The sequence below is a fragment of the Castanea sativa genome, chromosome 11 (genome assembly GCF_040712315.1).
Source record: "Castanea sativa cultivar Marrone di Chiusa Pesio chromosome 11, ASM4071231v1".
Lineage (NCBI taxonomy): Eukaryota > Viridiplantae > Streptophyta > Magnoliopsida > Fagales > Fagaceae > Castanea > Castanea sativa.
This window is the reverse complement of record NC_134023.1, coordinates 21,303,307-21,327,512: the sequence shown is the minus strand read 5'-3', so window position 1 is coordinate 21,327,512 and position 24,206 is coordinate 21,303,307. Positions and strand designations below refer to the sequence as shown.

General features: G+C 39.4%; 2 protein-coding genes across 2 annotated transcripts in view; one reads left to right on the top strand and one right to left on the bottom strand.

Moving 5' to 3' along the window:
• LOC142617117 (uncharacterized) overlaps window positions 1-8,470 on the top strand; it is a 13,490-nt gene extending 5,020 nt beyond the window's left edge. Inside the window, exon 2 of the mRNA XM_075789815.1 lies at window positions 8,244-8,470. The gene's annotated coding sequence lies outside the window, so the exon portion shown is untranslated. The remainder of the gene's footprint in view (window positions 1-8,243) is intronic.
• LOC142617118 (protein ACTIVITY OF BC1 COMPLEX KINASE 7, chloroplastic) lies at window positions 5,868-24,206 on the bottom strand. Its single transcript, XM_075789816.1, has 18 exons — window positions 23,950-24,206; window positions 22,583-23,176; window positions 22,250-22,393; window positions 21,966-22,091; window positions 21,380-21,467; window positions 10,168-10,261; window positions 9,734-9,827; window positions 9,509-9,563; window positions 9,295-9,386; window positions 8,915-9,085; window positions 8,262-8,318; window positions 8,058-8,141; window positions 7,454-7,538; window positions 7,203-7,264; window positions 7,018-7,092; window positions 6,715-6,819; window positions 6,118-6,259; window positions 5,868-6,012 (listed from the first exon to the last, which is right to left on the bottom strand). Exons 2-18 carry the CDS (start codon window positions 23,159-23,161, stop codon window positions 5,939-5,941), a joined length of 2,127 nt encoding a protein of 708 aa, XP_075645931.1. The 5' UTR covers window positions 23,162-23,176; window positions 23,950-24,206; the 3' UTR covers window positions 5,868-5,938.

Below are 24,206 nucleotides of genomic sequence, written 5' to 3'. Positions count from 1 at the left end.
AGATTTTTGAGCGGGGAAAATACTTCATGAGGTCAGTTTTTATGGGGAAGAATGTGGCACGATGGCTAATGTCGAATATAGAACACATTGTTGTTGGGATTAGTCCTTAGCAATTTTTTACTTTCAGGGAAGGTGATATAGCTTATACTCTCCAACAAAGCTCCAACTTGTTTGGCATGTTCTTATTATTAACTGAATTCAAAGTTGGCGGGTCTCGAAGGTCTATTATTATTCCAGAGGGCAAAGCAAAGAATGGGTGGAGAGTTTTTGGGTTAGAATTAAGGAAGATGTTGGAACCTAACCACTACGTGGATGGTGGCTCTGGTCACTTTGTTGCTCACCCTAACAAGGATAAATCAGGGATTCAAACATCTAAAAACTTTGTTGAGACAGTGCGTGGCTATCAGGTGCAGGTTAGGGGCAGAAATCAGCCACATCTGTTAAGCACCCACGATAAGGGGAAATCTCAATTAGGGGAGGATAGAGTGGTGAAGTAGAATCAAGAAGTTGAGCGGATGGTGTTGAGCAAAATTTCGGCGAGCAAACCATGTCCGACGGCTTTTGGAGGAGGAGATGTAGGTTCTTAGTGTGTTAATGTGGACTTTAATATGAGAGAGAGAAATTCGGGAGGAAATAAAAAGAGATTTCCATTAAGATTCAGTTTAAATTCAAATGAATCTATTTATGGAAAAGAACGTGATTTAAGGATTTCTTGTTGGACAGGGAAGGGCTTGACCTTGGAGGTGAATGGGGAAGAAAAGAGGCGTGTTACATGGGATAGCAAAAAAGGTGGATTAAAGCTTTAAGTGAGTCATATGGGGTGAGAAGCCCATAGTGGGCTTAGGCTTTAATCGTGACACAAGGGGTCCAGAGAAGCCAATGTTGGATTTAGGCCCAAATGGTGACACATGCATGGGCTTTCCAAATATCCCAGAGTTAACAAACCCAATCAGATTTGAAGTGGGTGAAAGCTCTTCTTTGGCTGACCTGAGACCACCAACCCATAAAGCCCATGGTTCGGTGATGGTGGTAAGCTCCAAAGCACAGCACGATGGTTTTGCTGCTCAGAATGAGATGTTGGGTCGACCTGCGGAGCCTACGATGGAGTTGACAGCAGAGTTTCTAGTGAGTTTCATGCAAAGGGGTCACTGATGATACCGGGTAAGGCTGATACAGTGATGATACATTCTTTGATAGTGATGACGAGCTCTGATTGTGCTCATGAGAACTCTGTTCCTTAGATTGATGCGATGGGTCGACCTGAGAAGGCTTTGATGGAGGTTGAATGTCCTTTTTCCTATGGGTTTCGTGCCGATGAGCCTCCAAAGGCACTGGGTAATGCAGAAATTGAAAGTGACAGGGCATCAATTGGCCTTTTTTTTTTTTTTTTTTTCTTGAGCTTATCAAGAGTTGGGATTGTGGATTTGGGTGCCTAGGATGGAGACAAAGGTGGTTGGGTTGGTTGTGCTGCTCAGGGGATAGACACTTCCCATCAGGCAAACAAGTTAGCGATGTCAGTAGACCGAAGTTATCCTGAAGCAAGAGTATCGACGGAGGAAGAAGCCGTTATTATAGACCTGGGTTTGGGTGATGTGGATAGTTTCTCCCCTTTGATGACCATCACTCCTCAGGGGTTGGTTGTGTCAGCTGAGCTAAATAGTGATACTAAGGTTTTGGGGCTTGAAAATACGCTGGATATTTCTAATTGGGTGAAAGATAGAATTCCTGGTTTTAGTAAATTGGTGGGGCTTCCTGTGGGTCGACATGAGAAGATGTGTATCATGCTTTTACAAAGGCTTGAAAGGGTGATTGAGGCTGCCAATCTGTTGCACAAGAAAGACGCAGCTCATCGAAAAGTTGTCTCCAAGGATAAAGGAAAGAGGGAGCTGAGGAATTTGATAATCGGTTAATTATGATGGTAGGCAGTTTTATTTGATTGCTATACAGAGGTTGCAGTAGCGAGTTAACACTTTTTATGAAGTTAAAGATGGCTTCATGGAATGTTCGTGGATTGAATGATTCGTGAAAACGTTTGGTAGTTAAAAATTTACTATGAGAGTGGAATTGTGATGTAGTTTGCCTTCAAGAAACTAAGCTTGTGGGCATGGATAGACGGATGGTTTGCAGCCTGTGGAGTTGTCCTTATGTGGATTGGGTGGCCTTGGATGTGGATCAAATGATTGGTGGGGTTTTGTTGATGTGGGATAGAAGGGTTTTTGAAAAGTTAGAGGTTATGGTGGGTTACTTTTTCGTGTCAATTCAGTGGCAGGATGTAAGGGATGGTTTTATTTGGGCATGTTCTGGGGTTTATGGCCCAAATTATAATAATTTGAGGGGGCAGATGTGGGATGAGCTTATTGGAATTCAACATTATTGGGATGTTCCATGGTGTTACATAGGGGATTTCAATATCGTTTGCTTCCCAAGTGAATGGTTGGGTGGATTGTGTCTTACTTCGGCTATGGAGACTTTTTCTGAGTTTATTAAGGAGCTTAATTTGATAGACTTACTGTTGGAGGGAGGGAGTTATACTTGGTCTAGTGGTTCAGATCAGACTTCGATGTCTAGGATAAACAGAGCTCTGGTATCTCATGATTGGGAAGACCACTACTCGGATGTGATCCAGCGGGTTTTACCTTGCTCGGTTTCAGATCACTTTCCTATTCTAGTGGAGGCAGGGGGGATAACATGGGGGAAGAGTCCTTTTAGGTTTAAGAATATGTGGTTAAAGACGGATGGATTCACAGATTGATATTCTTTCTCAAGTACTTCTAGTTATGTGCTTGCCAAGAAGTTGAAGGCTCTGAAAGGAGACATTATTCAGTGGAACCGTAGTGAGTTTGGAAATGTAGGTCGTCAAAAGAAAGAATTATTGGAGGCCTTGAAATTATTAGATGTTAAGGATGGAGAGTTTGGCCTTTCTGAAGTGGAGATGAGTGAGAGGGTTATGGTGAGATCTTAAGTAGAGAACCTTATTTCTTTGGAAGAAATCTCATGGAGATAGAAATTAAGGATGCTTTGCATTAAGGAAGGAGACAACAATACTAAGTTCTTCCACAAAGTAGCTAATTCTCGGAGAAGGTATAATCATCTCAGTATGTTGGAGGTGGATGGAGTTATTTATGAGAAAGACTCAGAGGTGGCAAACCAAGTAGTACAATATTTTATAAAAAATTGTATACGGAGACAGAGAGTGGAGGCCTTTTGTGGAAGGCTTGGAGTTTGATCAGATTGAGGGGTTGGAGAGGGAATGGCTTGAACGGAAGTTTGAAAAGGAGGAGATTCTTTGAGTTGTCAAAGAGCTAGAAGGAAATAAGCCCCAGGTCTTGATGATTTCTCTATGGCCTTCTACCACCATTGTTGGAGAGTTGTGGAAAGTGATGTTTTAGTTGTGTTTAAAGAGTTTTATCAACATAGTAAGTTTGAAAAATTTCTTAATGCAACTTTCATAACTTTAATCCCTAAGAAGAATGGTGCCTCCAATATTTGAGACTTCAGACCTATTAGCTTGGTGGGAGGTGTATATAAGATCTTGGCTAAGGTTTTGGCAAATTGCTTGAAAGAGGTTTGGGATCAGTTGATATCTGAGTTTCAGAATAGTTTTTTGGGCGGTAGATAAATACTTGATTCAGTTCTTATTGCTAATGAGTGTGTTGATAGTCGGGTGAAGAGTAAGATTTCAGGGGTTATTTGTAAGTTGGATATTGAGAAAGCCTATGATCATGTGAATTGGTAGGCTCTTCTAAATTTGTTAAAGAGAATGGGATTTGGGGTGAAGAGGTGTAGGTGGATCCGTACTTGTATATCTTTAGTTCAGTTCTTTGTCTTGGTTAATAGGTCTCTAGCTGGCTTTTTTGGAAGCTCAAGGGGATTGAGACAAGGGGACCCGCTATCTCCTATGTTGTTTTTGGTTATGATGAAGGTTTCAGTAGGATGATGAAAAGAGTTGAAGGTGCTGGTTCACTTCATGGTTTTAGCGTTGATGGTAAGCAGGGTGGAGGGGAATGTGTATCACATCTTTTGTTTGCGGATGATACGATTCTATTTTGTGATGCAAATGTGGAGCAGATTCTACATGTTTGTATGCTATTACTTTGTTTCCAAGCTGTAGTAGGATTAAAGGTTAATGGTTTGAAGAGTGAGATGGTTCCTATTAAGGAGGTTCATAATGTTTATGCCTTGGCAGAGATTTTAGGTTCTAGGATTGGGTCTTTGCCTATGACCTATCTTGGTATGCCTTTGGGGGCTTCCTACAAGTCCCTTACTATTTGAAATCCTATCTTGGAGAAAATAGAGCGTAAGTTGGCTGGGTGGAAGAAGCTATATTTGTCAAAAGGTGGACGACTGATGTTGCTCAAGAGTACGTTATCTAGCCTTCCAACTTACTTTTTTTTATCTCTTTTTACTATCCCTACACATGTGGCCAATAAAATTGAGAAGTTGCAAAGGAATTTTTTGTAGGGGGAATCCAAGACACATTTGGTGGGGGTGGGATAAGGTGTGTGCACCTGTGGATAATGGTGGGTTAGAAATAAGGAAATTAACTACTTTTAATAAAGTCTTTCTAGGGAAATGGTTATGACGGTTTGGGGCTGAGAAGACAAAGCTTTGGAGAAGGGTTATAGCTTTGAAGTTTGGAGAAGAGTGGGGGGGGGGGGGGGGGATGGACATCCAAGCTAGGTAGAGGTGTACATGAGTGTGGTTTGTGGAGAAGTATTCAGATGAGTTGGGAGGTTTTCAGCAAAAATATTCAGTTTGAGGTAGGGGTGGGGGATAGAGTGAAGTTTTGGACAGATAGGTGGTGTAGGGATTCACCATTCCAACTGACCTTTCCGGCTGTATTTGAGATTACTTCCAATAAAGTAGCCTCTATGGCCGCTTGTTTGGAACAATTGGGGATAGAGGAATGGAGAAGCTGGGATATCCGCTTCATTCGGAGACCAAATGACTGGGAGATGGGTGTTGTGGATGATTTTTTTCGTACTTTGGGTTTTAATTTACATCCAACTGAGAATGGAGACCGTATGAGATGGAAGTTAACAAAGATTGGAGATTTTGATAACCGCTCTTTTTATAATAAACTACGAGGTCCCTTGCCTATTATCTTTCTATGGAAATGTATTTGGAAGGTTAAGGCTCTTTGGCGTGTTTCTTTCTTTGTTTGGACCGCCGTATGAGGTAAGATTCTTATAGGTGACAATCTGCGAGGTAGGGGGTTTGATTTTGTTAACTAGTGCATTATGTGTCGTAATGGAGAAACGATAGATCATTTGCTATTTCATTGTGGAAAGACTTATCGGTTGTGGAATTTAGTTTTTAGATCTTTTGGGATTTCATGGGTTTTGCCAAGTTCAGTTGCAAATACTCTTTTTGGTTGGTGAAATTGGTTGGGAAAACATTCGTCTGACATTTGGAATTTAGCTCTATTGTGCTTAATATGGTTTATTTGAAGGGAGCGAAAGACGGACGTTTGAGGGCATGGAAAGCACTGATTACCAGCTGCTTGCTTCTTTCAGTGGCTCTCTTTTCGATTAGTCTAGGGCTTGGGGACTCACCTTTAGTGATTCTCTCCCGATGTTTCTTAGTTCTCTCTTTTGTAATTAGTTTTCTCTTTGTTTTTTCTTTTCTCTTTTTGTAATCTTTGATATGCCTTGTGCCGTTATGCATGAGGTAGTTTTTTGAATATATATCTTTATTACTTATATAAAAAAAAAAAAGTATAGTTTTTAATCTATAGCAGGGAGGCATTTCCCTATTTAATCATGTTCTGTATACAATGCATACTGCTCTGGTATGCATGTAAAAAAAAAAAAAGAAGAAGAAGAAGAAGAGAGAGGGAGAGTGACTCTCAAAAAAAAGAAGCGAGAGAGAGTGAGAGAGAGAATTTGACTGATATGTATCAAATATCTAAGGAAGAATTGACGTGTTAGGAAAGAAACTATATCATCTTCTCAAATTTATCAAGCATCTTCACCCTTTGCATGGACCTAACAAGCAATGCCATAAAAACTCCTGCATTTTGACAAATAAATGATTTTCAGCACATGAACTGATGGATGTAAAACAAAGATAAAGCATGAGAAGAACAATGTCTTGATGGTCGAAGTTTCTGGTTACCTGCACCAATGAATGATCCATTTGCAATCAATTGACTACCTTGACTGTTGAAAGTGACCCCAAGGTTTAATAGGGTGCCTCCCAACACTGTATACATAGTAGCCATTTGTAGTACGGTTGCTTTTCGAGCTGCTCTTTCGGACTGGAAAACATAGATTTGTCATTTGAATAGAGAAAGAAGCATATGTTAGAACTACTATATAAAAAAAGGGAAAAATATGCAGTTGGTCCGTAAACCTTGACCTATGAGTGATATATCCTTTTAAGTTTATTAGATGATCATTTTTAGTTCTTTAGATGACTTGACTAAACTAAAAAATGACACTATATCATTCCATTGAATACATCAGGGACTAAATGTGATCACTTTGAACTTGTTAAGAACTAAAAGCAAAACCTTTTAAAGTTGTTAGGGACTTAAAAAAAAAACACTTTAAACTTCAAGACTAAACTAGTTCATTGTCTAAATTTTAGGACCCAACAACCTATTTTGACCCTAAAAATGGATTCTTGAGTGCACAAGATCTACAAAAATGGATTATTATTATAGAAGGTACCAATATCTAACAAATATCGTCTGAAAGTGTTGAGAGATACCTCAAGTACCCGGACTCGGAGTTTCAAGTCCCCTGACTCAAGCTGTTTAACAAATTCCTCTATCCGCTGAACTCTGTATGGCATGGACATGGTATAGGTTCTGGCCTGAAAATTTATACATAGATGCTATTAATGACAATGTGTATGGACATTTAACATTATGTTATACTCTTTTATGTGGTTTCACTTGAAAGTTACCTAGAACAGGACATGAAAAAGAAAAAGAAAAAGAAAACAGTATCTATTTAGCTAAAACCAGAACAAGAAACTGAAAGAACGGGGGAAACAAGTAAGATGCAGTACATCATCAGCTTGCTTCCTAATATCCTCAACAAGTTGTGTCCCAGACCGCTGCTTCTGTCTTATATCTAAAAGCTCCTGTACATAGTGTGGACCATTAGAGCTACACTTTAAATGTGTGGCTAAAAGCTAAAAGGGCTGTTGTGAGCAAGGGTGTGAATTATATTTGTTTGGCAAAGGTATGGAACCTGTGCATACGGCGCAGCAATCTTTACAAAGGAAAAATCTGGATCAAGGATGTATCCTATACCTGCATGCAAAGATTGTTAGTCAGGAAAGAGCAAAACATCAAAGTAGTTGTGAAACTTCTTTGCTTGAAAAAAGAATTATTGGTTTTTTTCCGCTTAATTGGGCAGAGCTTCACTTCCAATATATCAGGATCAAATAAGCACATTTCAGATATTGGTAGTGAAGCCACAGAGAGAGAGAGAGAGAGAACCTTCAAGGGTTGAAAATGCTCTTAAGACAAAGGTAAAGGTAGATGGAAATCGAAATGGCTGATCTTGTGCTATAGCGAATAAATCCTGCCAAAAAAACCACCATACTTCACCAACTGTGGTCATTAATGTGCCATTTGTGCCACTAGGACAGAAAGAGTCATCATCTTATGTTTTCCCTTACTAACAGATCAACATTAATTAGAAAATTCAAAATTTATGCATTTCCATCACAAATGATGTAAAGACACCAAGACAATTCCATTTACCAGGTTTTTTTTTTTTTTTTGGGGGGGGGGGGGGTGTGAAGTGGTGGGGTGGGTAACTGAACATTTTATTTCTCAGAACCATAAAAATGATAAATTAAAACAAACAGAATATCTATAATATCCTTCTTGTCTCTAAAGAAGATCCTGATTAATTTGTGGTCAGCACAATCATATCTGGTTTTAATATGTTTCTCTACCCCTTTTTAAATATGGAGTCAACATTAGCTCAAATTTTATAAGGATAAAATACAGCCTGGGTTGTGATTTACCATTATTCACAAATTTATCATTTAAGGTTTTACATGGTTCTATGTTTTTTAATAAAATCCTTGCATACCTCCCCAATTGCAGCCAAAGTCTGCTGCTGATCTGGTTTTTGGCTTAACAAATTATCCAAGAAAAACTGCACAGATCTCCTAACCTAGGAATAGGGAAAAAAAGAGGTCAACTTCTGAGATGAATGATACCAATTTCTTTGAAGCCCAAATATGCTAGAAATCAATTCTGTTCTAAATTTTGCTAGGTATAGCAAGACCATTACCGACGACATGTCTCCTGTGGGCTGGAGTGCTTCAAGATCTACAAGGCTTTGTATCACCTGCATGGCTGATGCTGGTCAGTTTAAGCCAATACAGCAAAACCTGGCAAGCTAATGTACTTGAAATGTTTCTATTGACATTTATTGCACAATAATGTAGCATGTTAGTGCATAAACCACCTAAGTAGAAAAGATATATTTGAAAAGAAAAAGACTATTTGCTTCAGCTATTTAAAGTTACTTCAAGTTAAACTATTAATTGTAATGAAAGAAAAATTTGCACAACATTATTTCGTATAATGTTCATATACATGTCCAGTTGAGAGTAAGGGTTTTTACAGATCTTTTCATGCATATTAATATAAGAATGTTGCTAATATATGGAAATGTGAGATTCATTGTGAATATCATTAAAGCTATAACTATTATCCATGTTTTGCATACATAATGCAAACTTCATAATTGAGGGTGAAGCATTCCTGAATATCTTTGCATCACAGGAAGACATGATATAGGTTGAAAGTAAATACATTCCAGGAATTGCATGTTGAGGGAAGAATTAGTGAAAATTAATTACCAGAATATAAACAAATGAACAAAAAAAAGGCCACAACTGGTTTGCTTCATATGGTGATGTTAAAAGATTGAAAGCAGACCTTCTTTGCATCTTTCTCATAAACTGCATAGAAAAGTTCAAGCAGTCTCTCCCGGGTGAAAGATTTGATTTCTCCCATCATACCAAAATCATAGTAGATGATTGCTTCATCCACATCGATAGCAAGATTTCCAGGATGAGGATCAGCATGAAAGAAACCAGTTTTTAGTATCTGAAAAAATAAAAGGATAAACTCCAGTAACTGAAACACTAGTACACTAATATGAGAAAGCAACTAATACATACATCAAATTGTAGTCTGAAAATTAAAAGAGGCATGTTGAGGAATTTATGCAATGCTTCAAGTACGAAATAGTCATTGTATTTAAAATCAGGAACAATTAAATCATATTAGTTGGTGTAGATAAGAAGAAACTTGACCTGAATTAAGTAAGCTTCAATACCACGTGATGATATTCGTGACCGATTATAACCCCGTGAATCTAGCATATCTAGCCGATTTATCTTAATCCCTGGCCATGAAAGTGAAAATAAAGACAATTTCACACCAACATAAAAACAATAAGGTGGCTTAATAATGTAGAACAAGCGGTATCATCTTAAACCAAAATAAGGCATAAGTTCAGATTCTAACCTGGTAAGTACTCCAAGGTCAACACCTTTGAGGCAGTATAATCCCAATACACCAGCTGTAAGGAAAAAAAAAATTATCAAAGTAAATAAAGTTTTAAACAAATATTTTATACTTTCTATAAATTCTTGAAGTCCCTAGTTAAGTAGTCATAAACGATCAGATGGAAATAGAAAATCTATATGATGTAAGCATTAGTTCTCTTTAGTCTTGATGCTAGAAACATACAGGTACTCGGACCCACTTTATATTTCGAAAATCTCGGCGGAATCTATCTGCATTCTTCCCTTCATTTATGTAATCAATTTCTTGATACAAAATCCTGTAAGTAACACAAGCCCAAGAATATCTTTAGCGCATCACAACTTACAAAGGGGAACATTGAAACTTTTTTCTTTCATGAATAAATTTGTTAAAATGGTCCAATCTAACAGAATTTTAAGTACGCATCAAAAAATCTAACAGAATCTTAAGCATCATTATAAAATAAGATACATCAACAGACGCGAGTATTGGCCATTACTTTGGATCTGAGGTGCTCAGGCAAAATTAACAGAGAGATAGTTCTTATCTCTTTGCTTATGCGATTTACATCACTTTGTAACTCTAAAATGCATCTCTTAAGAAATTAACATAGCAACTAATAGAAGCTTGCTACTTACGTGGAACATTCTTCATATATGCCGATCCAATCTCTTGTTGGACCACCAAAAGTTTCACTTCTCTGAAAATACTCTGCAATTAGCTTTAGATTTCCTGAATGATAGCAGCAATTCAGCAAAGATTATTATCAACACCTAAAACTGCTGAATTCCAATGAGTCTTCACAAAAATACATACAACAAATATGAAAGCATGTCACTTAACCAGATCTATAGTTTCACAACACCTGAAAGCAGCCAGTCAATAAAATTTCATCCATATGACTGCACGAAGATTGATCTTTGATAATCAGTAGTCACTGCAGGTGTTTTCTGTTGTGTCTCACTCAAAATCCCATCTTTTGGGTTGTCAACAAAAACCTTAACCCCATTATTAATGCATGTCAAAAAGTCACACCTGCAGTAACTCTCTAATTACAATTATCATGGGTACCCCTGTAGACGACTAAATTTCTTAGTTCGAAATAAATCAAACAAGTAAAATAGTTTCGCAAATACGAATTTGTATTGATAAATGTGTGGTATAATTCTCTGTAATTACAAAAGAGTGATCCTCTGATTCGATCTCCTTGAAAGATTTATTGATTGTAATTGTGGTAATGTGATTTTGATTTGAACATAAGATATTCTTCAATTTGGCTGAGGAATGGATCGAAGATCTTTGAAACGGGATTACAATGAATCTCTAGCTATGAGCTTGTTAGAAATCCTTTGTTCTTCGTGTTCTTCGTGTTCTTCGTATGTTCTTCGTGTTCTTCGTGTGTTCTTCGTGTGTGAAGGTTTGTGGTGGAAATTCTTCGGTGCTTTAGAGGCTTGATTCCGTAGAGCTTCGTTGATTTATGGTTTGTTGAGGTTTCTAGAGGCTTTTGAGCTTGATTCCAGTGAACTTTGAGATTTAGGAATATGATTTGGATGATTCCTCTTTGATTGTTCTTCGTATTTGAAGGTTTGTGGTGGAAGTTCTTCGGGGCTTTGGAGGCTTGAATCCGTAGAGCTTCACCAATTTGTAGTTTGTTGAGGTTTCTGGAGGCTTTTGAGCTTGATTCCGGTGGACTTTGAGATCTGGACGAGTAGTTTGGATGATTTTGCTTCGAATGTTGTTTGCATTCGAGGTTGAAGTTCTTGAAGTTCTTGGAGGCTTCTGGTTTGATTCCTAAGGCTTTTCCGGATTTCTAACTCAAGATATCTTCTTCCTTCCGTCAGCCTCCCGTCTCGTTTTTTCTGTGTTGTCTCTGTCCTCTGTGTCCTTTGTTGTTGTCCCCTGTGTCCTTTGTTGTTGTCCCTCCTCCTTCAATGTCTTGGGGAGGCTTCTATTTATAGGAGTTTAGGGGTAGGTGAGCGACACGTGGCGGAGTTTGATTGGTCCGCTTATGTCATCGCTTACACGTGCTGAGTGCTTGTGTCACTGCTTACACGTGCGAGGCTGCCTGTGTCATCGCTTACATGTGCTGAGTGCTTGTGTCACTGCTTACACGTGCGAGGCTGCCTGTGTCATCGCTTATATGTGCGGAGCTGCTTGTGTCATTGCTTACACCTGCTGATGCAGTTTCATGCCTTTATTTCAATGACACTTGGCAAATTTCTATTGGTTTCTGAATAGCGATGGCAAAACCTAGCAGCAGTACGTGGCGCTTTGTAATTGGTTGTATTTTGTGGACTTTGGTAGTATGATGTGTCAGCTTGTGATAGGTCGGGAATTTTCCCTCTCTACAAATGCCCCTCGAGACTCGTTCATGCACACGCTTTTTTTTTTTTTTTTTAGAGTGTGGTGAATGAATGAGTCTTGAAAGAAAGTGGATTCCTTTTTATACTTGACTCTTCTAGTGAAATAGTCAAGGTGGTGGAGCTTTTAGCAGGATGAAGTAATTGCGAAGAGTAGACTCCACCCACATGAAAGGTTTTGATGAGACTGGAAGGGTCTCGCCCGTATTTGAATGTACTCGTGTGACCGAGCTTTCCGAGCAAAGGTTAAGTCAAAGTAATTTCGAAGAGTATTCAATGGTACTTGGAGTGGGTTGGTGGGGCTGAAAGTTATTTGCAAGAAGTTGGATGTACTTGCAAGATTGAAACATTTCGGTAGATGTTAAGCCGAGGTAATTTCGAAGAGTATTTTGGATTGTTGGTGGCGATCACGTGGTGTCGAAGATGGAGAAGAGGTGAGAATGTTGGCATACGGCATGCGAGCTCGGAGCTAGCCTCTTATTTTTAAGGACTTCGTGAAGTTATATCCCGAAGGGTATACTTCGGGTCAGGAGAGAACATGTGGGAGTGTGGTTGAATGTGCTTGCGTTATCGCATCACTCAAAGTTAAGTTGAGGTAATTTCTAGAAAAGTGTTTTGGGTTTGTTGATGTTGATGGTGAAGAAGATAGTGATGAAGAAAAGTGGATTGGTGAGAAATACGACACCATGGCCCCGACCCCGCATGTCGGGGACTCTTCGCGTAGATGCCTCTCGGGAAGTACACCTTCTGATGTGGGACCTGGCCGCATGTCGAATGAGGTCCGTCGCCAAGTCGTTGAATGTGCCCGTGTAACCGGACCATACCGACGTACATTAAGTTGAAGTAATTTCGTAGAAGTATATTTTCTGAAATTCTTCAAGCCGATCTTAAGTTGGAGTAATTCAGAAAGTGTGTTTTGTGGTACCAAGAATGATGACCTTTGGACCCCATGCTGGTGGCAACAAGGAATGAGGCTTTGGGGACCCTTCACCGACACCAAAGGCTAATTTCTGATGAGCTGGTACCTTGGAGGTCATCACAAGTGTTGGATGGGAGACAATTTGTAGGATACCCCAACACTTCTTACCATCTTCACTTGATGCAACTTTATTCGGGAAAGCATAACAAATGAAAGATGGAGCTAACTTGTGATCCCGGTTTTAGAAACCAACAAGTTGCCGTTTGTTCGAACCACCGCTTCTATCGGGAGACCAAACAGTCAAGAGAGACTATGGAAGCTCGGGTCTCAAGAACGGGTGTTCTCGCCGGACTTGGATTTCCTAGTGAACCAAATCCAAGAAAGCATGGAACAACGATGCCGACCTTGTTATGAATAACTCTATGAACAAACGTGGTCATTATGTGAGGAAACAAAATTTGTTTGAATCCTAAAACAACGAATGATGTGAGTAAGGGTTGCTGTACCGAACCATGAAGGGTTGATTTCAAACTCGATCATGAAGTGATCTTGGTTGCTCCTATTGAGAATGACGAGACCATAGTGAGAACTGGCGTAGAAGGAGGATTTGAAAATTTGAAAGAAGCAAATCTTCATTTCATGACTCGGTGTATGTGTTTTTTTTTTCTTGATGGATTTAAAACCGTATCCCGCCCTCCTATTTATAGTGAAGAGATGAAGAATGGTAGTGGTGGTTTAAGAATGGCGGATGAGACTTCTCATGGGAATGGTGGACGAGAATGGTAGGCGCCGAATGGGAACGGTGGATGAGAATGGTAGGCACCGACGGAAATAATTGGCTGAAGTAGTGACCCAATGTAATTTCAATTTTGAGACATACTTGTGAGAGTTCGTCCGTTTTTGAAAGGGAGCCTTGATCAAGTCCTGGAGGATAATTTTGAGGGGAATCCAGACTAAAATGGATGGATCTCAAATTATGATCTTGAGAGCTTAAATTTTGGACACCGCTAGTACTTTGGAGAAGCGGGTGTAGTTTTTAAGTCCAAAACAAATACCCGGATTTCAAAATCAAAATCTTTGCGAAAACTCGATAGGACAAGTTTTGCTTGAACATCTTGATCTTCGGTCAAAGTTTACATCAAAGCTCGATAGTTGTAAAACCACACTATTTGAGCAATTTTGGATTCTCAAATGAATAAATAGACCCTAAAATTGAAAAGTACGCGAAAATTGAGCAAGACAGTCAATCTTAAAAATTTTGACTTTTGGTCAAAATTTGTGCAAAGTCAATTTTTTTAGAAATTGACTTATTTGAAATTTTCGAGCCTCGGTTGAAGAAACGACCCCAAAATTGGAAAGTACGCGAAAATTGGAGCAAGACAGTCAATCTTAAAAATTTTGACTTTTGGTCAAAATGTGTGCAAATGTCAATTTTTTTAGAAATTGGACTGTTGTGCAATTTTTGAGCCTCGGTTGAAGAAACAGACCCCAAAATTGGAAAGTACGCGAAAAACCGAGTGGGATAGCCTTGTTTTGTTTTGTTTTGTTTTTTTTGGTCAAAGTCAAAGTTCCAACTAGCCAATGCTTCTTTTTTTTCTTTTTCTTTTTTTTTTTCCTTTTTTTTTTCTTTTTTTAGGCGGTCCGGTCCGGGTCGGTCCGGGTCAAACCGGGTCGTGCATGATGACGTCATCCATGACGTCATAAGGCTGGATTGCGCGTCAGCGCTTGGCGCGTGCACGCGCGTGATACATGCCGGCGCGTGTAGCGCGTGGTGACGAAGTCCGGCGCGTGGATCTTGTTGGAGGCGCGTGGGAGCGCGTGTGGAATCGTCGGAGCTTCTGGCGGCGCGTGGCGGCGCGTAGCCCATCGTTTGGGCTTGAAATTTTCACATATTGTAGCTATTAGGCCGTAGAAGACTGATATGTGGTCGGTTTTGTGAAATTGTGCACAGATTTGCACAGTTTTGATGGACTAAACCGGTGGTCATCGCGAGCTTGTGGCGGCGAGTGGTGGCGCGTGGCTGATCTTTTGGACTTAAAAATTTCAGGTTTTGTAGATCGAAGGCCGATAGCTCTATGGTGGTATCAGTTTTGTAAAATTGTTCTCAGATTTGCGCAGATTTGAATGAGAAACTCGCGGGTCGCCGAAAATTTCTTGGCCATGTGTGGCGGCGCGTGGCCGCTGTTCCTGGGCTCCGAAATTTTCAGGTTTGGTGGATCGAAGGTTGTAGAAGACTCCCCGTGGTGTCGCATTTCCGAAATAAGGTCCGGATTTTCACAAACTTGGACGAGAAAGTCGTGGGTCTTTGTTGGACTTATGGCTTTCTTTTCTCTTCCGGTCTAATTTTGTGGTGGCCGCCTGGACATGATGCAGAATTCCTCGTGGCCGCCCCGACAGATGAAGACATTATGGTGGCCGCCGAAGGTTGATTCTTTGGGTCATCTTTGTCGCAGAACTTTGAAAAATTGGAAGATAAGCGCTTTGTTGGACTCCTCCTTATTTGTGTGAAGTCTTCCGAAGATTTTTATGGCCTCCTCGTCGAAGATTTGAAAATTTGGAAGAGAAGCTTTGCTTGTTGAATTTTGTTACTTCTCCCCTTTTTTTGTCTGCTAGTTTAGCAAAAATTCTCTATATAAGATGTGAGATTGGCTTCGTTTATTTGGGCATTCCTAGCCTTCAGTCTTCTTCTCCAGCTTTTTAAGAATTTTTTTTTTTTTCTTTTTCTTTTGTCCTTTGTTTAGACATGCAATGGGATTTTTTTCTGACATTTTTTTGTTGTTGCTTGTTTTTTTTGTTTTCCAGCTCGTTTCCTTGATCTTTGGGTTTTGACATCAAACTTCACGCTGACGTTCTCATAGAAGTGTTTGCCTTCATTTGGTGACTTTGTATTTCATTGATAGCAACGTTGCAAGAGCGTATGCCTTCATGTTGTTACATTCTTTTCTTGCATCAACAATCTTTTAGTGATATTCGTCTTTGCAACGACGCTTCCATGAGGATATTCAAATAGACAATAATGCTATCGCCCATAAAGCTACGTCAACACTTCATTTGCACAGAAGCCACGCCAACATTCATCTTTGCCATGAAGCTACGTCAACACTTCATTTGCATCGAAGCTGGGCCAATAGTTCATCTATATTGAAGTCGTGCCGACATCCATTTTTGTCATGCAAGCCGTGTCAACACTCCATTTGCACGTAAGCCATGTCAACATTCATTTTTGCCATGAAACTACGTCAACACTTCATTTGCACAGAAGCTATGCCAAAATTCATTTTTGACAAGAAGATACGTCAACACTCCATTTGGCGAAGCCATGCCAACATTCATTTTTGCCATGAAGTAACGTCAACACTTCCTTCGCATCAAAGCCGTGACAACATTCATTTTTGCCATGAAGTCGTGTCAACACTCCATTTGCACAGAAGCCATGCCAACGTTCATCTTCACCATGAAGCCATGTCAACAGTTCATCTGCACCGAAGCCGTGCCGACATCCATTGTTACCATGAAGCAACGTCAACACTTCCTTCGCATCAAAGTCGTGCCAACATCCATTTTTGTCATGCAGTCGTGTCAACACTCCATTTGCACAGAAGCCATGTCAACATTCATTTTTGCCATGAAACTACGTCAACACTTCATTCGCATCGAAGCCGTGCCGACATCCATTGTTACCATGAAGCAACGTCAACACTTTCTTCGCATCAAAGCCGTGCCAACGTTCATCTTTACCATGAAGCCACGTCAACAGTTCATCTGCACCGAAGCCGTGCCGACATCCATTTTTGCCATGAAGCTATGTCAACACTTCATTCGCATCGAAGTTGCACTAATATTGGCTTTTGTAACGAAGCTTGAAGTTTCAAGAAGCTCCTATCAAGACTTTGAGGATGCAAAGAGATGCCAATAAAACCTTGAAGATGTGAGAAGAATGCCGCCATGATTTTGACATTGCACGAACATGCCCTTAGAGGAGAGATGATGCAACATCAACTTCAGATGTTGGAGGAAGGTGACGTTGTCCAGATTTTAGAGACATGATGTGAAACAACACCACTCAGAAGGGAGATGATGTGGTTCAAATTTCAGAGTTGTGAAGTGGCACATCCTAGAAGAGAGACAACATAGCCTAGACTTGAAAGGTACAAAAAAGATGCCCCCAGGAGATAAGTGATGCAAAGTATACTTCAGAGACGTGAGAATATGTCCACAAAAGATGAGCAATGCCATGCAGACTCCATCTCCTTGCAAATACAGGTTTGAGGATTTTATTTTACTCCACAACCGAGAATCAAGTTATCATTATTTCAAGGAAAGCTACGTAACACCAATTCTTTGCAGCTATCACTTTCTACCACAATGATCTTTGAACATCATATAGTGAGCAATTGATTGATCTTAAGCGACGCCTTGCCAATCAAAGGGTTCTTGAAAGCATGTTGACGACCTTTGGACAAACTCTTCAAGCTAGACTGACAATCCTTCTTCTTTTTATGTGACTGAACTTAGTGAAAAGTACTAAGCTGCCTACGTACCCTGGAGAGAGATCAAGTCATTTACGTAGTTCAACCATTTTTTTTTTTTTTAATTTTTCTTTTGCTTTGTTTTTGATGATTTTTTTTTCTTTTGTTTTGTTTTTGATGATTTTTTTTTCTTTTGTTTTGTTTTTTTCTTTTGCTTTGTTTTTTTTTCTTTTGTTTTTTTTTTGTTTTTTTTTTGTTTCTTTTTTTGTTTCTTTTTTTTTTGTTTTTTTTTGTTTCTTTTTTTTTTTTACAAAAAGGGAGGGCTCACGTGTGTAATCCTTGCCCTACACCCCACGGCATTTCATGGGTACCAATTGTGCAATAGTGGGTATCATCTCTAATCGAACCCGAGACCTTGGCCTCAAGGGTGACATGGACATCCAACCACTACGCCACACTCACAAGTGGTGACATAGAGTGGGATTAATTTCTCCTTATTTGTGCACTTTCAAAGGTAATGGGAAAACATCATGTACCCTTGTAGTGCGTTGTGCTGGGTAGTTTAAACTCTTACCGAGGAGCAATTCTTGATTTTCAAGCATAGAAGCGTTTGAGGAACTTCCCATTGATGGGGCCGATCCTTACACCCTCTTGGTCAATCAACTTGTAAGCTCTATTGGTGTTTGCCCCCTGCCAGAGAGTTGGAAGTACATCACAAGCAATGGTCACATGGTTTGACCCGACAACTTCATCAAGGTCTAGATCAATCTTGTTTTCTTTGGCAAGCTTCATAATTTGTTCTTTGAAGACGAAGCATTTTTGAATTGGGTGGCCAATGATGCGATGATATTTGCGTAGTTAGGTCATCAACTTTCCCTATGTCTTCTGGTCGCTTGCATTCTGGTAATTCAACCAGCTGTAATTGCAATAGTTGTTCTAAGATGTTTGGCACATCTTCATTGGGGAACGGATATGATTTTTGCTCACGTTCCTTAAAGGTCAGACGACGTACTTCGTTCTTTTGCCATCCTTCAAGTTGTTTTTCATTTGTCTTTGCTCCTCTCCTTGGAAATTTAACTATGGTATTTTTAACAGTTTATCGGGTCTTTGAGATTGCCTTTTGCATTCCGTCATTCACCTTTACTTCCTTTCTGCTTTCCTCAAGTATGGGAGGTTTCATATTTTCATGGCAAGAAATACTCAATTCCATGTCGTGCGCACGAGTCGCCAATTCTTCGAATGTTCGGGGTTTTACCCCTTGTAGGATGTACAGAAGTCCCCAATGCATGCCTTGGATGCACATTTCTACAGCAGATATTTCGTATAGTCTATCCGTACACTCTACACTCAAAGAACGCCACCGACTGATGTAGTCAACAACGGGTTCATCTTTCCACTGCTTAGTATTGGTAAGCTCCATCATGCTTACTGTACGGCGTGTGCTGTAGAACCGGTTGAGGAACTCCCTTTCAAGTTGTTCCCAATTATCGATTGACTCGGGTTCTAAGTCTGTATACCAATCAAAGGCATTCCCTTTTAGTGAACGAACGAACTGCTTTACAAAGAGGCCCTCTTGAGTCCCTGCGTTCTCGCAGGTTTCTACAAAATGAGCAATGTGTTGCTTAGGGTTTCCCTTGCCATCGAATTGCAAGAACTTGGGGGGTTGATACCCATTTGGCATTCTCATATTGTCAATGCGCTTCGTATAAGGTTTTGAATACATGAGAGAATGTGTGGAAGAACCTCCATATTGTGCTCGTATGGTGTTCGTTATCATGTCCCGCAATTTGTTGGACAGTATATCGAGGCCATCGAGGTGGATTGTTCTTGCCTGGGAGTGTTTTCAATTTCTTTCCCTTCATCATCCTTTGCATGCGAATTTATGACCATGGCTTGATTCACCAAGATCTTGTACTTCGAGTTTGTTCATTAAAGTTGCAATTTGGAGGTCTTTATCTTCAAGTGCTTTTGTGAGAAGGACGACCCTTTGTTCCATTTCAGCCATCTTTTCTTCCATGGTAGAGGTGTTAGTCATCATGACTGACACAACTTCCACAGATGATGGAGAAGGAAGTGAATTGAAGTGAGCACGTGAAATCTCATCTTTTGGGTTCCCTTTGATGAGAGAGAAATCGTGCGACCAGCTTCTTGTGGAGGAAGAAGGGGATTTGCCCCCATACTTGAGGTGTTCCAAGATGGAGATGTCCTTGTTGATGACCTTGTTTCTTTTAAGAGGGTCTAAGGAGATGATTGTCTGGACCTTGGCTTCCTTGGTTGATTGAGATTGAAGCTTATTGTGAGCTTTAGGTTGGCTACAATTGATTGCTCCAATGTGACTGTTGGTGGTAGCCGTACCAAGTTTAATTGGAGTAGCTATTGTTGAAGCTTGAATGTTCTTGCTAGAGGCCATTGAAGTTGGTAGCAAGATGATGAAGATTTTTTTTTTTTTTTTGAAGGAGAATGAGATGAGAGGCAGAGATGTCCCACCGGGCGTGCCAGAATTTGTAGACGACTAAATTTCTTAGTTCGAAATAAATCAAACAAGTAAAATAGTTTCGCAAATACGAATTTGTATTGATAAATGTGTGGTATAATTCTCTGTAATTACAAAAGAGTGATCCTCTGATTCGATCTCCTTGAAAGATTTATTGATTGTAATTGTGGTAATGTGATTTTGATTTGAACATAAGATATTCTTCAATTTGGCTGAGGAATGGATCGAAGATCTTTGAAACGGGATTACAATGAATCTCTAGCTATGAGCTTGTTAGAAATCCTTTGTTCTTCGTGTTCTTCGTGTTCTTCGTATGTTCTTCGTGTTCTTCGTGTGTTCTTCGTGTGTGAAGGTTTGTGGTGGAAATTCTTCGGTGCTTTAGAGGCTTGATTCCGTAGAGCTTCGTTGATTTATGGTTTGTCGAGGTTTCTGCAGGCTTTTGAGCTTGATTCCAGTGAACTTCGAGATTTAGGAATATGATTTGGATGATTCCTCTTTGATTGTTCTTCGTATTTCTAAAAGGTTTGTGGTGGAAGTTCTTCGGGGCTTTGGAGGCTTGAATCCGTAGAGCTTCACCAATTTGTAGTTTGTTGAGGTTTCTGGAGGCTTTTGAGCTTGATTCCGGTGGACTTTGAGATCTGGACGAGTAGTTTGGATGATTTTGCTTCGAATGTTGTTTGCATTCGAGGTTGAAGTTCTTGAAGTTCTTGGAGGCTTCGGGGTTTGATTCCGGCAGAGCTTCTGGATTTCTGAACTCAAGATATCTTCTTCCTTCTGTCTCAGTCCTGTCTGTTTTTCTGTGTTGTCTCTGTCCTCTGTGTCCTTTGTTGTTGTCCCCTGTGTCCTTTGTTGTTGTCCCTCCTCCTTCAATGTCTTGGGGAGGCTTCTATTTATAGGAGTTTAGGGGTAGGTGAGCGACACGTGGCGGAGTTTGATTGGTCCGCTTATGTCATCGCTTACACGTGCTGAGTGCTTGTCATCAGCTTACACGTGCGAGGCTGCCCTGTGTCATCGCTTACATGTGCTGAGTGCTTGTGTCATCACACGTGCGAGGCTGCCTGTGTCATCGCTTATATGTGCGGAGCGCTCGTGTCATTGCTTACACCCTTTGATGCGCTCATGCCTTTATTTCAATGACACTTGGCAAATTTCTATTGGTTTCTGAATAGCGATGGCAAAACCTAGCAGCAGTACGTGGCGCTTTGTAATTGGTTGTATTTTGTGGACTTTGGTAGTATGATGTGTCAGCTTGTGATAGGTCGGGAATTTTCCCTCTCTACAACCCCTTTGTGCAGTCAACTCCCAATAACGATTCAAAGTTCCATGGCACAATATAATAACAAAGAACCTTTGCAATTCCAAATTGATAAAAGCTGAAAGGTTTACCACTAGTAGACAGTTCTGTACACATGTTTTCGTAAATGAATATAAGAGAACTTTTCGCTGGTCTACTATGCATCTAAAAATAATTTATACCAAAAAAGGGTTGATGAGACCATAAGACCAAAGAAAAAAAGGAAATGAGAAAACAAGCAACAACATCTATTATACCATAATGACAAGCAACTAAAAATCACCATGGTAAGAATGAAAATGTGCATTACTTACGTAAGTCAATGTCAAAAAGCCTCTTGAGACCAGGTCTCTGAACTTTCACCACTACTTTCTCTCCATTATGAAGGATAGCACGATGGACCTAGAGACAGGATTCTCAAATTTCAATCAGAAAATCTCAAATTTCAATCAGGAAAAGTGAAAACTTTCGAGGAATAAATAAATATTCAGAGAACCAATCTAAAGAAATCATGAATGGTCATAACTTGATAAATTACGACTTAAATGAGCATAGAAGTAAAAGGAATAAACCTCAACAAAAAAGAAAGATAAGAGCAGCCATCAGAATTTTCCAAGTTTTCCTCCATTTAAGAAAGAGAAGATAAGGCTACCATCATTCCATCAATATATATATATATATATATATATATATATATATATATATTTTTTTTTTTTTTGCCTTCTCTAAAACTGTCCTATGTATCCAGATTTTTCTGAGGATTGTCTTAATGTTGTGTGTGATATACACATTTTATCATAACATACTTCAAGCTACTTAAAGTGAAACATCATAGACAAACTTCTAACGATTTGCAAGCGTTGACTAATCTAGTACAACATATAGAAATGAATCAAACACCTGACCAAGACTAGCAGCAGCTATTGGCTGGTCCTCAAACTCCTTAAACAATATGTTGATGGGAGCTCCAAGCTCACTCTCAATGAAGTTTCTTGCTTTCACTGGTGAGAAGGCAGGGACCTTATCCTGAATTATATTAAAAAATCATATACATTCAGTAAGACAAAATAAAAAAATTAAGGATTACTATATCATGTAGATATCAGTATGTCTGCATTTTAATTCATAAAGATGTGAGAAGACATAGCATGTTTAGAATTGTTACACTAGAAACCAAAATATACCTGCAATTTTGCAAGCTCATCCACAAATTCACTAGGGAATAGATCTGACCTTGTTGAAGACAATTGTCCAAGTTTAATAAAAGTTGGACCCAGCTGCAGCACACACTCCCTTAGCCATGAGGCAGTCTTTTGCCTTCTTTTTTTCTGATATAGAAGAAATCTTATAAAAACTTGAGGCAAAACGAAAAACAAGGAGCACGAAACCAAGAACTAATTGGAGATCAGGCCCAGAATGAGAAAATTAGTGTAAAAAACTCTCTGTATTAAGTCATCATGATTAGGAGTCAGCATAGCAGAAAGCAATAACAGCTGCACTAAAGTTCCACAATTCACCTGCTTATCTTCTGTGAAGCCTCCCAAATATGCCCATTTTGCATTGTCAAACAAAACACGGACACGCAAAGATAGAACAAAAGACCAAACATCTATACTCCTTTGCACAGAATTATACCTTTCATTTGCCCAACTGAAACCTTCATCTGAGGGCAAAACCTTCAGCCCCTCCACTGGTGGGAGTTCTTTGGAATCCCTAACTCTTGGGGTTTTTACAAGGGATTGAGTAGATTGTTTTCTAACTAGATTTGCTCCATTAACAACTTGCCTTGAACCATTTACTACATCTACTTTATTAGTGGATGGAGTCTTTCTTTTCATTACTTCACTAGCCGGTACCATTTTAACAGCTCGCCCATTGGTAACTAATTTCGAGGGTACTGATTCTGTTTGTTTCATTTTCACATCAAACTTGTAAAACTTATCGGTCCTTGGTGGATTATGCATTGATCTGTCAAACTTTGAAGCTTTATGAGCAGAAATTGAGCTTGAGAAACTGAGGTTGTGTAGTGTTCTTCCTTGGTCTATTGACTCCATATTGTGGCAATAACAGCTGTGAGAAGCCAGTATTGCCGCCATTGAAGATTCAGATACCTGCAGTATACATTGAATTGTGAAGCAGTATGCTGAACAGTGAAATTGAGAAGTGAAAGATCCAAAATTTGATATATAACCAAGCAAACCATAAAATTCCAACCAACCAACTCAGAAATTATAAGAAATTAATAACTAATATTAAATTTGAAACCTTCAAGATCCAGAAAACAACCTTAACTATGACAGCAATCACAGAATCTTTAACTTGAAACCAGACAGGTCCTCAGTACAATTGAATCATTTCTAAAGTTTCCGCCAAGGGGGTTGGGATTCATTGACTAAATTATCACTATTAATTCTGAAAATGCATTCATTTCAATTCTAATGATTGATGTCATTGCTGGAAACAGTGTAAAGCAAGTACTTTTAAAAAAATTATTTGACTGCACATCCAGCTATATTCTTATATAGAAAGAAGCAATATACAATCATATAAGGCAAAGTCAAATTTAATATCTGATTATTTGACTTACTGCGAATTCCACTAAATCACTTAAATCTTAGATAGTAATTCCAAGCAACAACAAAGGAAGAGCTCTATTGCTGGTTCGGAATCAATAGCAAATGAAAAGAAACGATAAGAACATAGGAGAAAAGGAAAACTGAAATCATATCCATTCCATTTCTTTTGTTCTTCAGAAAAAAAAAATGGTTAAAAGAAATTCAACCCAACTTATAATTAGTCATGAACAATCATATCACCAATCTAATATATGTTGACTTCATCAATTTTCCCAGGAACCAAAGAGAACCCAGATGAAAAAACTCACTGTGTAAGAAAGATTCACAACCAAATCTTCAATACTTCAACCAAATGAACAAGTATGAGTATGAACCCGAATTTGGGTGGAAGGTGATCTTGAATAATGGAAATGGGAATAAGAGCGAGCAGGAAAACTAAACTTCAAAGTCAGAAATAGGAGCAACAAGTAACGTGCACATTGTCACTGGGGGTGTGGATCTTCTAAATTTTCGTGTGGTCTGTCCTCCCGAACACCAAGGGACTGTTTCGACTTTGGACTTAAAA

What these genes read in the sequence shown, in the direction of transcription:
- LOC142617118 (XM_075789816.1), bottom strand. Translation starts at nt 23,161, where the DNA reads ATGGCGGCAATACTGGCTTCTCACAGCTGTTATTGCCACAATATGGAG. An exon ending in ATGAGAAAGATGCAAAGAAG is followed by an intron (nt 8,319 to 8,914) that starts GTCTGCTTTCAA and finishes TCAGCCATGCAG; the next exon opens with GTGATACAAAGCCTTGTAGA. An exon ending in AGCATTTTCAACCCTTGAAG is followed by an intron (nt 7,265 to 7,453) that starts GTTCTCTCTCTC and finishes CTTTGCATGCAG; the next exon opens with GTATAGGATACATCCTTGAT.